We start from the raw sequence: 17654 nt of genomic DNA on the forward strand, positions 1-17654 counted from the left end.
TGTCACCCAGGCTGGAGTGCAGTGGCTTACTGCAACCTCCACCTCCTAGGTTCAAGGGATTCTCCTGCCTCAGCCTCCTGAGTAGCTGGGATTACGGTGTGCACCACCATGCCCAGCTGATTTTTTTGTACTTTTAGCAGAGACAGGGTTTTGCCATGTTGGCCAGGCTGGTCTCAAACTCCTGGTCTCAAGTGATCCGCCTGCCTTGGAGGAATGGCTATTCCTTATAGCAAAGTGCCAACTGATGATTTGGATGAATTTGTGAACTAGAAAAACCAGTATTTTATAACATTATAGTAAAGATTGGGTCACTCAAGAATCATCAATGGATAACAAATCTAGGCAGAAAGGAAATTTAAGGAGGAGTAGGAGATTTATATGACTTTACAACATCTCCCACAGGTTATGTATTAGTTACCAGGTGAAGAAGTAATAACTACACAAGAGACCCAGACAACACCTTGACCCAGTGATCAAAATGGACATCACCACTGAGAGGCGACGGGCATTAAATACCTCCAGACATGAAACTCAGAAGGTTACGGTATCATGAAGAAACATCAGACAAACCAAATTTAGGAATACCCTATAGATAATTGTCACAAATGTCAATGTCATGAAAGATAAAGGCTGAGAACTTTTCCAGATTAAAAGAGGCTAGAGAGGTGTGATGCATAAATGTCTTACACAGTCATGGACTGGGCTCTGCATTAGAGAAAAAAAGACTTCCATGGAAGACATTATCGGAATAATTGACACAATCAGAGTAGGCATGGCAAATTAGACTAAAGTATTATATCAATGTTAAATTTCCTGAATTTGATAGCTCCATTGACATTACATAAAGAAATAATCCTGTTCTTAGGGAAAATGCTCTAAAGTATCAAGGGGTAAAGGAATGATACAATCAATCTACTGTCAACTGGCTCAAAACATTAGTAATAATAATAATAATGTATATTTGTTAAAAAGAGAGAGAATGGGCTGGGTGCAGTGGCTCATGCCTACAATCCCAGCACTTTGGGAGGCTGAGGCGGATGGATCACTTGAGCTCAGGAGTTTGAGACCAGCCTGGCCAACATGGTGAAATCCTGTCTCTACTAAAAACATAAAAATTAGCTGGGCATGGTGGCACGTGCTTGTAATCCCAGCTACTTGGGAGGCTGACACAGGAGAATCATTTGAACCCAGGAGGCAGAGGTTGCAGCGAGCCGAGATCGCGCCACTGTACTCCAGCCTGGGTGACAGAGCAAGACTCCATCTCAAAAAAGTAGATATTTATGGGTGCCTCACTTTCCTGGAATCTCAAGCTGGATTCACTTGCTGAGTAATTCACCAGAGCTGCACAGTTAATAATAAACAGTGGCTGAACCACCTGGATGAGTGTCCCTATGCCTGGGCCAGGGCTGGAGGGGTGCTGGGCCCAAGCATATGCCAGGCCTGGGAGCCTGTGCAGAGGGTATTTGGTGCTCCTTGCCCTGAGGAGTCCTGGGTGGGTAGTGGTTATGACTTCCCTCTCCAGGACCCAGAAATCCTACTCCTAAAGCCAGTCTGTAAAGAGCAGAGCATCTCAGGAGACTGCGGGAGGCTCCTAGCTGCTCTGGGGGAATTGGCACTCTAAAAGTATTGATTATGTCATAGTTTCAAATTCTTTCAGATGCTTCTCTGTTCACCCTCGATTTCATTATCTGTAGAGTGAGGCTAAAAATTGTACTTATTTGATGGAATGTGTAAGATGCAGCATAGATGGCGCACTAAGCTGAGCTCCTGGCGTGTGAAAAGCCCTGAAGAATGATGAGGTGTTAGTGTCATGACTTCCGGAATACCTTGACAAACTATGGAATGCAAAGTCAAGGCCTTTAGATCAAACTTTTTTACACTTGATGCACTTTCTTACTTTTTTTCCTTCGTGGTGGGATATGGATTTTCCAGAGCCGTTTTTGGCTTAGAGTCAAACAAGTACCAACTCTGATATTTATTAACTGTGACAGAATGACAGTTAGGGATATTCACAGAGGATGTCTTTTATTGCAGAAGACGTTGTCTAGGTGGCCCCCCACAGCCTTCATCTCTGAGATGATGTTACAGCTCCGAATACTCAGTCCCAAATGTCATTATCTCCTAGCTATAATTACATGTGTGTGTGCACATATATATATATATATGGAGATCTCCAGATATACATGAATATATATACACACCCCATATATGTGTCGAATATATATATATATATATACATTCTCTATGGCTTCTTTGATTATGCACAAGGCTCTTCCACCATCTTTGTCCAACATCAAGCCAAATACGTCACTATCCCCCACACTACCTGAAATGTAACCCTATCCTGGAATCCAAACACAGTTCTCACTTTCGCTGACCCTATTCCTCTTCACTTTTCTTCTTATGGTTTGGCAGGCATGCCTGGGTTCCTGCATTCAGCCATCCTGTATAACTGTTAGAAATGGAGCTTTGTGTCTGCTTACCTCAGGAGAGACTTTGGAAGGCTGTAGGATGCAAAGCTGGAGTGCTAAGAAAGAAAGAAGTGAGACAGTTCAGCGTGTCTACTGATTAGCTGGAGGCTCCAATAACAGCTGTAGTGCTACCACCCTATTATGCATAAATTTAAATCCCTGAGTTTCTTCTTTCTTTTCTACAATGGGGCAGTCCTTGATCCATCAAAACATGTCCAAACCACCCATTCTTAGTGAAGACTGACACTACAACATAATGCATTCCCAACCTGACCTGGGCTGTCACCTGCTGGAGGCTCTGATGGTGACTTACCTCCATCCAGTAGTGCCAGGAAGGCCAGGAAGAGGAAGGGTGCAGACTTCCCAACAAACTCGTACATTACACTTCCAAAGGGAGCTCCCACTGGAGAGGCAAAGGAGACACAGATTCCAGAGGTGAGGATGAGTCCTTTCCAGTGAGAATTGTCCATATTTACCCCGTGAGCATTTGCAGAAGGCCTGCTAGGGGCTAAGCTCCACCTGAGGCTCTGGGAATTCAGAGATGGAGACATGATCCCTGTCCCCATCAGGCCCGCTTTCTAGTGGAGGAAGTGTGTGTGTGTGTGTGTGTGTGTGTGTGTGTGTGTGTGTGTAGGGAGGGACACAAATAATTAAAGCATGGTGAAAGTTTGACAGTAAAATGTTGAATACAATGAAAGCACAGTCAATGTCCCAGGAAGTTCAGGCAGCCACGAGTGCTTTGCCAAGTGTAGAGTATCTGGAGGGGAAGAAGCTTGTGTGAAGAACACAGAGGTGTCAGAAAAGAGTGTGTAGTTGGAGAAGAAAAAGAAGAAAGTGGGTGTTAGCAGAGTATGAATATTTGCGAGGAGAAAAGAAGAGCCTTGTATATGCAGGAACCTTGTATATGCAGATGACCATGTACTTGGCCTTGCAGCCTATGGAGAAACATCAGGGGAGAAACACCACCTGCTCTGGGCTCAGGAAGATTGTTCAGGCAGCATCGTGGTGGAAGGAGGGAGTACACAAGAGGGAGGATGCTGCCAGATTCTAACCCAGAAGTGACAAGGAGCCAGGAGTGGCTGTTGAGGATCTAACAAGCTTGTTCATTTCGGAGCTTATTCATTTGGGACATGATAAAGGATTTCAAGATGCACAGGTTTTAGCTTGGGCATTTGGGTTGATGGATACTAACAAATAACAGGGATTCTGTTTCCTCTGCTTCCCATGGGGCTAGAGGGTGGGGCATAGGCCAGGGAAGAAATTTCAGGTGTTTTGTTTTCGATGAGCTTGTAAGCTCCTAGAGGGCAGGAACTATGCCTGGGGCTTCTCACCCTACAGTACTGGCACTGTGCTTGGCATGTAATAAGTGAAAGCATGTAGCTTGTCAATTAAGTTGTATGAGGGAGGAGCCTCAAAGAAAGGGTAATTTTATCGTTTGGAGCTTGGGTTTCCAAGCCCAGAAAATCGGAGTCTGTATCCTGGCTGTGGTGTTTCCTAGCTGTGTGATCTTGGATGGTGTTTTCGCCATTCTTATTTTCATCTCTATAATGGGGATAATCATTCCTCCTTTCATTCATGGTGGTGAGGAATAAAAGAGATTATGCCTGTAACAGATTTAGCAGACATGCTCCGGTGCTGTGTGCATGGGAACCGAGGCGAGGCAGTGGCCTCTAAACAGGGGAGGCTCACTTCCTCCAACAGGCTGGGCTTCCGGACCTTTCTCTGACGTTTATGTGTTTCCCAGCTTCTTAAGGAGAAGGAAATTTAACCTTTTCTCAGTGATATTTCTAAAGGAGTTGAAATACGATGAGGCCAACAAGGGAAGGAAAATACTCGTCTTCCACACCTCGGGAACACCTGCTTCCTGGAGTCCCACCCTCCCGAACCCAGAGCTCCAGCTGGTGCCACTTACCCAGCAACCCCAAGGCCAGGCCTCCCAGAGCAGTTCCCATGGCTCGTCCTCTCTCATGGTCGTCAGTGTAGACACTGGCCAGCATTCCAAGACCTGCGCAGAGAGTGACAGATGCAGCTGGCCCCCTGGGGGGCTTCTATCCGCCTCTCAGAACCCTTGGTCCCACCCTGTTATCTCTTCAGTGACAATCTTAGCTAGAGTTTCAGTTTGAGGGGTTTTACAAAACTTAACCCATAGTATTTTTCAAGTACTACCCTCCCTAGTCCTCCAAGCCCCCACATTGTCCACTCCTGTTCAGAATATTGTTGATAGTGCAAGGCCTCTGGGAAGGATAACACAGAAAATCCATTGTCTGATTATACCATGTTTCATAACATTTTATCACTTCCTAGCACGTTTCCCAAAATGAGGGGTTACAGAGCAGATCAGGGAAAGGAAAATCTAGGCACACAGAGACCATTCTATTTAACAGGGGTGCCCAGGGAAGAGCAGGAAAGCACTGCAGACCTGGAAGAAAGCGTGGGCTGGTGCTGTACGGCAGTTGGACTCTCTGGCCTTCATAGCCATGGGTAAAAATGACATAAAATGCCAACTTCATAGGATTGCATTAGATATTGTATTCACCAGTACTTTGAAAACTGTGCTGGTGTTACCAGTAGTATTAACATGATTATTCCTATAAAGTACTAAGAGGGGGACAGAAAAAGGACCATTGAGTGGCACTAAATAAAAGCCTGCCCTTCTTCATGGCTTCACTGGAGGCTTGCTCTGACCTGAGCTAGCTGCATCTGAATATTAGCAGAGAAAGTTACGTCAGGCTCAGAGATCTATGGACATTCCTTTCTTTTTTTTTTTTTTTTTTTTTTTTTTGAGTTAGAGTCTAGCTCTGTCACCCAGGCTGAAGTGCAGAGGCACAATCATGGCTCACTGCAGCCTTGACAACCCAGGCTCAAGCCGTCCTCCCACTTTAGCCTCCCAAGTAGCTGGGACCACAGGTGCACACCACCATGCCTGGCTAACTTATTCTCTCTTTTTTTTAATAGAAATAGGGCTTTCACTATGTTGCCCAGGTTGCCCGGGTTGGTCTCAGACTCCTAGATTCAAGCTATCCTCCTGCCTTGGCCTCCCAAAGTGCAGGGGTTACAGGTGTGAGCCACTGTGCCCAGCCCAATTCCCTTATTTCTGAATCACAATTTCTACCTATCCAGGTGACATTTTCCTTAATTTCTCCATGTAAATATAGGATCTGAGGTAGTAAGAGATGTGTGTGTGTGCATGCCTGCATGTGTGTTTGCATGATGAGTTGCCAGTGTTACCTGCAACAGATGAAAATGAAGATCCAATGCCTTGAAGGGTTCGGGCCACAAAGAGTAGGGTATAGGTCCCAGAAAAAGCAAACACTGGGCAGAGAGAATAGCAAGATAACCGCAGTTAGCAAATTGCCTTTGCTTCCCCAGCCGCCAGAGAACATGCCCGTGATACTGCAGATATGAGTCATGATGCATATGTTTTTAATAAAGCACGATGACTGTTCCCTGTTTTTTGAGTTGTCTTTTCAATCTCCCACTCCTCAGTTTTGCTTTTTAAATGGCAAGAAAACTGAGAAACCACAGAAGTGTAAACCAAGTCACCACACAGCAGATGGAAGGCTGAGTCTGTACATCTCTTGTCAAGAACCCAACATTCTGTCCACTGAAATGAGGGATGTCCATGAAGCTCAGTGTCCTAGGCTGGAAACTGGTTCTTAGATCATACTCCTGGATCGTCCATGTGCAACACCCAGATCTGGTCTTTACCATTACTGGGTCCCACAGGATCACCTGGAGTACAGTGACAGTAAGTAGGTGCTTCGAGGATTAAAGGAATCGAGTAGAAAATAATATCTTGTGATACAATCAGATCTTTTTTATATCTTATATTGAACGACCTTTTAACCAGACAAAATCAGCACATATTAAATTATACTGAATGCGCAGCTCTGCTAGACTCTGTAGCAAATGCAAAATAAAAATAACATCTAGTTATTGCCCTTGAAGAGAGTCAGTCTGTTGAAGATGGACACCCAGGAAACTGAGAATCAACAGGAATATGTCATCCAAAACAATAAGAGAAATATGGCTCTGTCCTGCCAGGCTCCCAGGCAGTCAGACCTAATGGTTATCTCCCTTGTTCCCTGAACACATCCATTATCCTATTCTTTTTTCAAGGTGCCGAGATCTCATATTGTTCAAACACACACGCTTTACGAACAATTTGTGCAGTTAACGCAATCCTCACAGGGTCCTGAGTCGACATACATCCTCAGTTTAAGAAGATGATGGGATTTAGAGATTAAAGTAAAGACAGGCATAAGAAATTATAAGAGTATTGATAATTGGGGAAGTGATAAATGTCCATGAAATCTTCACAATTTTATGTTCAGAGATTGCAGTAAAGACAGGTGTGAGAAATTATAAAAGTATTAATTTGGGGAACTAATAAATGTCCATGAAATCTTCATGATTTATGTTCTTCTGTCATGGCTTCAGCAGGTCCTTCCATTCAGAGTCCCTGACTTCCCGCAACACAAAACTAAATCAGAGGGTGCTGGTGGTCAGGGTAGTTAAGTCCAGACATGTCTCACCTCCAATTCCAGAATAATGTCTCCTAGGGTAAGAATAATCTCCTCGAAGTGTCTGAATCAGAAGAATTGTAATCCCTTTGCCCATTCATTACAAATGTCTTTGGTTGTGTTTTTAATCTTCTCCCATTACTTCCCGGCAGACATGATCACACTGAACTTCTCCTTGTCTCCCAAAGATGCACATTCTTGGTCTCTTCTTTCCTGGCCACCAGCATCTTTTCTCAGACTTTGTTATTTCCAATCTTTTCTGTCTGCTCTCCCAATGTCCTTTGAGAATAGAGTGACCCACTCATCTTGGTCTGCCCAGAACTTCCTTGTTTTTAAAACTGAAACTCAAAACACCCCACAAAAACAGGAAGTCTTACATCCTGGGAAGCCCCTCACTACAGTGTGGACATGGGTTGTTTGTCCCCACCAAATCTCATGTTGAAATTTGATCCCCAGTGTTGGAGATGCGGCCCAGTGGAAGGTGTTTGGGTTATGGGGAAGGATCCCTCATGAATACTTTAATGTCTTCCTTTGGTGGTGAGTTCATTCTCACTCTACAGTTCTCTCAAGAGCTGCTGGTTAAAAAAAGGCTGGCACCTCCCTCTCCTCTCTCTTGCTTCCTCTCTCATCTCTGCACAGCCAGCTCCCCTTCACCTTCCACCATGAGTGGAAGCTCCCTGAGGCCCGCACCAGAAGCAGATGCTGGTGTCATGCTTCTTGTAGAGCCTGCAGAACCATGAGCCAACAAACCTCTTTCTAATATAAATGACCCAGCCTCAGGTATTCCTTTATAGCAATGCTAAATGGACTAAGACACCCCTCAATTCTAGGCAAACCAGGAGAGTTGGTCATTCTATTTAGGAAGACCAAAGCAATTATTTTTTTCACTTTGGACCCTTTACATGGGCCACCATTTCACTCTTGATTACATTAGGCATGGCTCCTAGTTGGGGGGTGGAGGGGTTAGGGGTAGTAACGGGCATCAACAATCTCTTTTAAGTATTTTTTAGAACATTGGACAAGGATACCCTAAACATCAAACGTATTTTCTTTTGGTTAGAATTAGGCCAACTCCATGTAGCAACACAGCTATCCTATGGAAATAATAATTATTTAACATATATAGTTTGGTATAAGTTAAACAAAAATTACTTAACATATACAGTTTACTTTTAAAGTAAAGCTTTTAACACATGAAATCTTGGCAGAGAATCAGGCAAGGATATCATGCTAAAACATCTCAGATCCACTAGCACACCGCACTGTCTTACTTCTCAGTGTGCGTCTCATGTCTCCCCAGGCAACCATCATATACACTTTTGATAGCTGGAATCATGTCTTTTCCTTCTTTATGTGACTATGGCCATCTGGGCATTATACATGCACTGCATAAAGTTGTTTGGAATAAATCTTAAGCCTCATTTGATGAAATAGGGCACCTGGCATCTTATTATTTTTAAATTTGCTGTCTAACATAGGCTGAACTTCTAGAAGTTCCATGAACAGTGCTAATTTGAATTTCTTCATTTTCTTCAAGTCCACTAAAATTTCACAAACAAGACGTAGTTCTCAGAGAGAACCTCACATCTCAAGTTCTTACACTTTGCAGCCTTCCAGCCCAGAATGCAACAAATTCTTGTTAAATATTGGGTTGCTAGGAATCAAGTTCTGTGCTGGGGAAGAAGAAAAGTTGAGGAAGAGAAAGAGAGAAAGTAGACAAGGAACAGAAAGGTAATAAGAAAAATGAGAGGCATGTTCTCACTCATAGGTGGGAATTGAACAGAGAACACATGGACACCGGAAGGGGAACATCACACACCAGGGCCTGTCATGGAGTCGGGGGACGGGGGAGGGATAGCATTAGGAGATATATCTAATGTAAATGATGAGTTAATGGGTGCGGCACACCAACATGGCACATGTATACATACGTAACAAACCTGCACATTGTGCACTTGTACCCTAGAACTTAAAGTATAATAAAAAAAAAAAAGAAAGAAAGAAAAACGCGAGGGAGAAGGAGGTGTGTTGTTGGAGAGCAGAGGATCAGCAGGGCCATCGGGAACCAAGGCTGGATCCACAGGCTGCCTTCCCCTGCCTTAACCTGCTAACGCTAACCCTTTTCATTCCTTCTTCCTTTACTTCTCAGCATCAATTTCCAGACTTACTTTTCTCATGTACTGTGTTTATCCCATCTCCATTTTATTAGAAACATTTAGCTGATCCTGGATAGAGTATTTGTCTTTCTCTTTCTTGTTTCTTTAGCAAATTTACTTTTCTAAGCTTAACCTTTAAAGCCCTTAACTGAAAAGCAGTAGGCTTTTTGGAATTTTCCAGATGTTATTGTCCAATTTCCGTTTTTTTGTGAGTTGCCCTTTACCATGGCATAACAAAATAATATCATTGCTTCTCATAGATGGAAAGTTTGTATTAAACTTGCTCAAGGAATTACTGACGCATACATAACACACACACACACACACACACACACACACACACACACCGTAGCATACATATTCAAACAGCTCTCATTATGTCCAGGTGAAGTGAAGTGAATAAAATATCTGTTCTTCTGTAGCAGAATAGGCCAATTCCAACTAGACTGAATTGTCACTACTGTTCTAGTCCACATACCAAAAACAGCAGAGCATTTAAACCAATATTCCAGTCTGTTTAGTCAGATGCCTAATTACATTCTAGGTTACCCTGCTATCCACACCGCATTCACTTGATAAAATCAAAGGTAATCAGTGAAGGGAAGAAAAGAGGAAGCAAATTACTTACTAACTGTGGAGAGAAACATGATAACAAAGCCAGCAAACATGGGGATATGATATCCAATCCTAAAAGGGAATTGAAAAAAAAAAGATACAATTCCAACAGGCACTCACATACTTGGACTACATTTTTAAATGTAAGTGGGAGCAGAAATGCAGCTATTTGGGTGTATGGTAAAACATGCCTCTGAATGTAGTGTGGAGATGAAATAGGGCATGTGGATGAGTATGAGCAAACAAACTAACATGCAGATATGACCACAGATCAGGGCCAAAATTCTCATTTCCAGAAAGGATAGCCTAGGTAGAGTGTATATCTCTTGAAAATATCAGAATAATCCTAAATACAACTCCTGGGAAGCCAGTACTCTAGATTACAACAGGACTGTCCCATTCATACCCTTTTCCCATTCAAGCCATGCTCCAGGTCACTGATATAACTTCACAGCACACTGCTGTTCATGGTTCTCTTCTTGGTACTCAATACTCAATATATCACTAAGAAAATCTGATCCCGTAACATTTCATCAGTAACATGTTATTCTTTGAGTAACGAGCTTTCCAAATAGCTGACTCCCCTGGGGAACCATACAAGCGAGTATTTCTTCTTTTTCCCTTCCAACCCCCTTTCTATGCTTTTCTAGTCCTCCTACTCCTGTGTACCCTGCGGGGCACTGCACCCAGTGAGATACCTGTTGGTGAGAGGGCCCACGAATGGGTTGACCAGAAGTTGCATCACAGCCTTTGAAGCAAACAGAACCCCGACCCGGGTATTCTCTTCCTCCAAGAATTCTGTGCCTTGCAAGCAGCTGTTTTTATGAGCTGAGATGGCTTCAGTAGCTGGAGGTGGGTTGGTGCTGGCAGTGTCATTCATCCATGCTATTCCACTAGGTACGCTTTCTTCAACAGCCACGGTGTTGTTGTTGAAGAAGGAGAAGATGGTGGAAAAGGCAGGAGAGGCGAGGGCATGTGGGGAACTTCCGGCATGGCCGAGGTGCAGAGAAGAGTTGACTTCTTTGAACTCCATGTCATATAGGAAGGTGGGCACAATTGGCACTGAAAGTCAAAGATGACAGGTGATGGGGGCTAAGGACCGATGTCATCTTACCACTGAAACTCAAGGGGTTAAGGACAGATGTCAATTCTACTGAAAGTCAAGGAGGACAGGTGACAGGGGCTAAGGACAGATGTCATCTTACCACTACTAGGATCAGGGGACTATGATGAGGTTCAGCCTTATGCCCAAGGCTGGTGTCTGGAGTGGCATGGTTAAAACCTACTAAAAGACTGTGCCTGCCCAAGTTATCCTATTAGCTAAAGTAGCTAAATTCTGACCTTATACAGTTAGTCCTCATTGTTCATGGTTTCCACATTGGCTAACTCTCCTACTCGCTTAGATTGACATGTAACCCCCCAAACCAACACACACTGAGCTACCATGACGTTTCACAGACATGTCCAGCTCTCACACAGACCTGGCCAGAGGAGGGGATGGGAGGAGGAAGGGCAGGGTTGTCAGAGGAGCCTCAGCTCTGGGACCCCTGGACAGGGTTTGAATCCCAACTCTGGCACCTGCTAGTGGAGAGGCCTTGGGCAAGTCACTTAACACTTCTGAACTTCTTTTTCTCTTTTATAAAGAAAACACGATGTGCCACGATGTTTAAGATTTAAGATTATAATTTTGTGTGTGTGTGTGTGCGTGTGTGTATGTGTGTGTTTCCCCAGGAGCAATGATTCAGTATTCACTAATTCAGTGTTTGCAGCGACTTTATAGAGCATAACTGTAACTACAGAACTATGAACAATGAGAAGTGATTGTATTGGATTAACAAGTTGTCTCAGAAAGATCCTTTTTTAAAAACATATGTTTTACCAAAGAGGAGAAACCTTTTAGTGCCCATTTATACAAGGGTGTAACTTAATGTAATGATTAGGAGAGTATCAACTAAAAATAGCAGGATTCTGAGGGAAAGAACCACAAGGAAGGCAAGGTCTTGATAAGAAATCAGATATCCAAATAAAATATGCTGTTTTTATAGAGCAGAGGCCAGAAAGGCACCGCTGTGAGAAGATCTCGCTGCCTCAGAGGCACTTGGAGTCATTAGCACCTTCAGAAGACAGTTTGGGGAGAAAGAAAAGCACAGCCAGTTCTGGCTCCGGGCCATCCTCTTCTCCAGTCAGACCCTCTCTGGACCTCCTGCTCTTTGAACCTCCAGAGTCTTTTAGCTGTGTTTGACAAGTGTCAGACTCCATTTTCTGCAGGGCTTTTTTTCCAGTCCCCAACAAACTCTGTGTGTTTTTGAGCATAAAAAGGAAAATTCTCAGATGGATTCACTGTTGAACTCAAGCAGGGTGTACACTACCTGCTGGGGCCCACAGCAAATTAACCCTCAGCACAAAGACCCCCAAACGTACCCACCACCGTAAACAGCATGTTGTCGAGGAGCAGAGCGACGAATACTACCACCAGCACCAGCTGCCGGGACGCTCTCCCCTCCTTCAGCAACCTCTGGGGAGCATCCAGAATGGTCCGGAGCATGGTGATGGCCGGACTGGGGCAGTCTTCCCCTGCGGGCTCTTAGGGAAGGTCCTGTGACAGCTACAGGTCTCCTGCAGCCTTTATGGAAGAGGGGAGGGAGTCTGCCCAGACGAATGAAACTCACTATTAAAACGAAAAGTGCAAAGGGTTGCAAGTAGTAGGATGATATTTGGAAACATCTCCATGTCTGTATCACTGTTCACTTCTTATAAATCTCAATAACTGTACCTGGTTCCCAGAATGCCTTCCTGGTAAGCATCGCTTACTAGCTATTTATGTCTGAATTTATATCTAGCCATTAATTTCCCTTGAATTTAATGGCTAGATATAAATCCAGATAAAAATAGATGCTCTGCAGATCACTTAACCCTGTGTTTTTCAAACATCCAACATTTATTTGCCTATCACCTTGATGGTTTATGTCATATCTGAGGACTACCTGTACTATCATTTACTTCATCTTTTTCCTCTAGATCCACTCTTTTAAAATATTGAGATACTGCCAGGTATGGTGGGATGTGCCTGGAGTCTCAGTTACTTGGGAGGCTGAGGTGGGAGGATATCTTGAGCCCAGGAGTTTGAGTCCAGCCTGGACAACATAGCAAGACCCCTAACTCTCAAAAAATTTTTAAAAGCAACATAGATATTGATATCATGTTTCAAAAAGTTATTTTATGTGGTATGCAAAAAAAGTATGGCCTTTGTTCTAGGTGCTACCCCAAAATATTTCATGTGGCACAGTGTCACTTGGGCTGCCCACTGAGAAACACTGATGTAGACCAACCTTCATCTCATAGACAAGAAACCTCAGCCTCTGGAGGTTAGGAGATTTGTTTGGGGTTACACAGTTAGTGTCAAACTGGGATGAAACCCCAAGCTTTTCAACTTGCAGGCTGATCCTCTACCATGTTCCCTTCCTCTGTGGTTCTAGAAGCACGCTCATTCTTTTGTTTGAGCTACAAACCCCTGATCAGAAAGATGCCTTCATCTGTGAAAATAAAATATTGACTTTCATGATTAGTTTTCTATTTAGGATTTCATATTATTAGTCAGCATTAAGTCACAGTACCTTGTCAAACTTCAAGTAATAAGAGTTTCTGGGGAGAATTTCATTTTCTTTGACGTGGCTTCTGTTGCGGTATCAACAATATCACTCATTTAAATTTTAAAATACATTACCATCATGAAATCTATCGGGCCCTAAAAATTGTATACTCTTTGACTTAGTAACTCTACTTCAAAGAACCCATCCTAAAAAAAAAAAAGGTCATAGATGCATCCAAAGACTTATACTCAAAATGATCAATTGCAGAATTATTTTTCTTAGTGAAAAAAGTCAAACATGTTAATGATGGATTATTAAGCAGCTCTTAAAAATTATATTTTCAAATAATTTTAATGATACAGAAAATACTATTACTATAATGTTAAGTAAAAAAGGGAAATTAAACTGTGTTTTCAGCTTTATCTCAATTGTCTAAATATAAATATATGGGCACATTTTTGAGAGAGTAGAGAGATACTCAAATGCCAGTTATTTATAATCAATGACTTCAGTTATCTTCTGTGTATTTCTAAATATTCAATAATGAGCTACTTTTGTAATTAAAGAAGTAAATAATTTTAAATGATTATCACTGAAATTCAATAGTCAGCCTCAGGTGTTGGGAGTATCCCAAACACTGAGGTACTCTGTTCTAAGCCCAGGGCTGGAAGAACCCTCTGACTACTACAGATTAATGTGACCAAGGTCCTAAGTGAACCAAATTCTCAGTTAAGTTTTAACCAGTAAATGCATGCAATTACTTAAGATCCTTCATTTCTCTGTATAAATGAGGTATTTCTGAATACAAATTGACTTAGGATATGTATGGATAAGAATAAAAGACAGGCCATGGAAAATTAAAAAACATAGTGAATGAAGTAAGTACTACAAAGAGAGAGAAACACACACACCCAAATCCCAAAACAAAAACAAACAAAACCAGGAATTTGCCAACAAATCAATAGTAAACTTTACTTAACAGTCAAAATCCTCTGACAGAGACACAAATCACAAGGAAAGATTAAATTTGTCCAGAGAGAGAAAAATCTTACCTTGGAGCCCATCTTGGTGTGAGGCACTCAGTGAGGTATTGGCAGCTGTGAGCAAGACAGCAGGGACACTGTTCTCTGAACGTGGATGTGCTGTTGGATTTATTGCCTCCTGTTATCTGAGGATTCTGTGTATGTGTGCGTGTGTGTGCCTTTGTCCACAAAGATTTAATTGCAACCTCCAACAGGGTTCATTCAGACCCTTAGCTCCCTGCGTCAAAGGCAGGAAGGCAGGGCTGGAGAGGATAAAGAGAGGGCAGATATTAGCCTAAGCAAAGAGGCACTGGACTGCACTGTTTTGCATCTGTGCTTATCTATCATCGAACTCTTTAACTATTGCCTGGGTCTGAATACAAATTGGAAGCCAAGATGGAACCAGTGTGCAGTTCCTGTTCCTTGCTACTTAGTCAAAGAGGCTCCACGTACCCCAATTAGCTTCCTGGAAAGAAACAATGTATGTTGTTCTCAAGCCATAAAAACCCAACATCAACGGCCTCTGTAAAGGCTTAGATTATGCACTGTGTCTTCACATCTCAATACTGGCTCAGTGCCTGATACATGGTAGCATCCAATAAATATTTCTTGCATGGATGACTGGATGGTTAACTACAGGAGAAAGTGCAGTTCATTGTGGGATCTTGAAAGGCTCTAATGATCTATATTATTCTGACATTAAACCATTGGTGGCTCAAAGAACATAAACAATTTATGAAAAAGCAAATACACTTGATGAGCAAGAGCAGTGCAGAGGTTTCCTATTTATGGAACTGTTGGGCCCCTCCTAATTGTGGGAATTAACTAGGGAACTTTCGATTTAACGCTAAAAAAAAAGAAAATAGTTTTTTAGTTTTATTTTTTTTATTTTTGAGACAGAGTCTCGCTCTGTCACCCAGGCTAGAGTGCAGTGGCATGATCTTGGCTCACTGCAACCTCCACCACCTAGGTTCAAGCAATCCTCTAATCTCAACCTCCTGAGTAGCTGGGATTACAGGTGCATGCCACCATGCTCAGCTAATTTTTGTATTTTTAGTAGAGACAGGGTTTCACCATGTTGGCCAGGCTGGTCTCGAACTCCTGACCTCAAGTGATCCTCCTGCCTTAGCCTCTCAAAGTGCCGGAATTACAGACAGGAGCCACAGCGCCCGGCCTAGATGGAAACAGTTTTAAAATGTAAACCTAGAGCGAGAAATAGGGATAGGAAACAAAGACATCAGCAGAGTGTATTCATTGCTATAGTTTGCTGCTGTAACAAATTACTACAATCTCGTGGCTTAAAACAACACGTATTTAGTATCTTGCAGTTCTGGAGGTCAGAAGTCCAAAATACATCATACCGGGTTAAAATGAAGGTGTCGGCAGGGCTGCATTCCTTCTGGAGATTCTGGGGGAGGGTTGTTTCCTTGCCTTTTCCAGCTTCCAGAGGTCTCCTGCATTTCTTGGCTCCTAGCCACTTTTACCCTCGAAGCTAGTAGCAATGCATATTCAACTCTCCCTCTGACTCTGAGCCTTCTGCCTCCCTCTTTCACTTGTAAGGACTCACGGGATGACCCTGGGCCCAACCAGATATTCCAAGATCACCTCCCCATCTCAAGATCCTTAATCATATCTGCAAAGTCCCTTTTACCATAGGGGACTACCAAGGCAACATACTCACAGGTTCCAGGATTAGGAGGTGGACATCTCTGGGGTGCCACTGTCCACTCCCTACAGGGAGCATGGCACACTGCCCCCCACTTACATGCAGGGCCTGTGGCCTGAGCCTCTAGGGAATGAGGAGGTTAGGGCCAAAAGATGGAGGAACTGTATTAATAAAGATATTTGCAAGACTCTGGGCATAAGGCAGCATCCTTTTTGGAGTCCAGGTGACAATTCTGCCACCACGCCCTCCACCCTAAGGTACAGTGTTAGAACTCTGAGGGTTGACAGCCTCCGGCATAGTGTAGCTGTGTCCAATAGAGGGCGCTAGAGGCAGAGGGCTTGGGTAGAGCAGCCTCACAGGAAAGTTCCGAGACAGCACCTAACTGGGGATGCCCCCCAAAAATTGGGAAATCATGATTTTGGGAAACTGAGGGCCTGGGAAAGCAGGTATAGACTAAGAATCATCACATGTTGGGCAATAATAAGAATAACAGCAACAATAACAGTAGCTATCATTTATGGATTACGTACTATTTGGGCATGTTTCTAATACATACTCATGTATTATATGGATAATACATATTAGATCAAATAGGTATATTTTTTCAGTTTACTGTAACCATGCTAGTATTTACAGGCTGGCCAAGTCTGGGGTCTCCTCACAAATGTCCATCACTATTAATAATCAAATTGTTGTCCATTAAAAATGAATGAGCACTCAACTTCCTCCCTTTAATCATAGAATAAAAAAAAAAAGCTGCGAGTACTGTGGAATGGAAATTCACATACACTGTTAGTAGCTAGGGAAATACCATTCTTTTAGAAAGCAATGCGGCTTTGTATCTTTTATCTTTTAAGTTATAAAATGTATGTTGCTTTTGACCTAGTAATTTCACTTCTTTGGAATCTATCTAAAAAGGTATGCTAAAATATGGGGGAAGGGAGGGAAATCATAGGTATAAAATTTTTGTCATAGGATTTAGAGAAAAACTAGAAACATCTCAAATGTCCAACTGTAGAAATTATTTAAGTGCATGAGCTTGAAGGACTGCCATGTGGCCCTTAAAACAGATGTAAAAAAAGGTTATAATGAAGACTATATATCAAGCTGGAAAAAATTGTATATATAGAAATAAATATATAATTTATATTTATAGATTACATATATAACATGTAATTTATATTTATAGATTACATATATAACATGTAATTTATATTCTATAATATGTTATACATAATATATGTAATTTATATTATTTGTATATACACACAGATATTATGACAGAAAGTAAAAAGGTAGAATATAAAACTTTATGTAAGTTGGGGCTGGGCGTGGTGGCTCATGCCTGTAATCCCACCACTTTGGGAGGCTGAGGCAGGAGTTCAAGACCAGCCTGGCCAACATGAGAAAACCTTGTCTCTACTAAAAATACAAAAGTTAGCCAGGCGTGGTGCTGCACACCTGTAGTCCCAACTACTTGAGGGGCTGAGGCACAAGAATCACTTGAACACGGAGGCAGAGGTTGCAGTAAGCCGAGATCATGCCACTGCACTCCAGCCTATGCAATAGAGTGAGGCTCTGTCTCAAAAAAAAACCAACAAAAAAACCTTT

At 42.6% G+C, this 17654-nt stretch overlaps 1 protein-coding gene across 2 annotated transcripts in view; it reads right to left on the bottom strand.

The window, feature by feature from the left end:
- Positions 1–14892, bottom strand: part of SLC18A1 (solute carrier family 18 member A1) — a 38748-nt gene extending 23856 nt beyond the window's left edge. For both annotated transcript variants that reach the window (XM_055349100.2, XM_004046726.5), the window contains exons 1-8: positions 14408–14892; positions 12187–12433; positions 10464–10827; positions 9779–9837; positions 5700–5783; positions 4384–4476; positions 2785–2874; positions 2484–2527 (exon numbers count right to left, since the gene is read on the bottom strand). In XM_055349100.2, the coding sequence (XP_055205075.2) occupies positions 2484–2527; positions 2785–2874; positions 4384–4476; positions 5700–5783; positions 9779–9837; positions 10464–10827; positions 12187–12310 (858 nt within the window). In that variant the 5' untranslated portion in view covers positions 12311–12433; positions 14408–14892. The remainder of the gene's footprint in view (positions 1–2483; positions 2528–2784; positions 2875–4383; positions 4477–5699; positions 5784–9778; positions 9838–10463; positions 10828–12186; positions 12434–14407) is intronic.
- Positions 14893–17654: the final 2762 nt, after the last annotated feature.

Source organism: Gorilla gorilla, chromosome 7 (genome assembly GCF_029281585.2).
Source record: "Gorilla gorilla gorilla isolate KB3781 chromosome 7, NHGRI_mGorGor1-v2.1_pri, whole genome shotgun sequence".
Classification (NCBI taxonomy): Eukaryota; Metazoa; Chordata; class Mammalia; order Primates; family Hominidae; genus Gorilla; species Gorilla gorilla.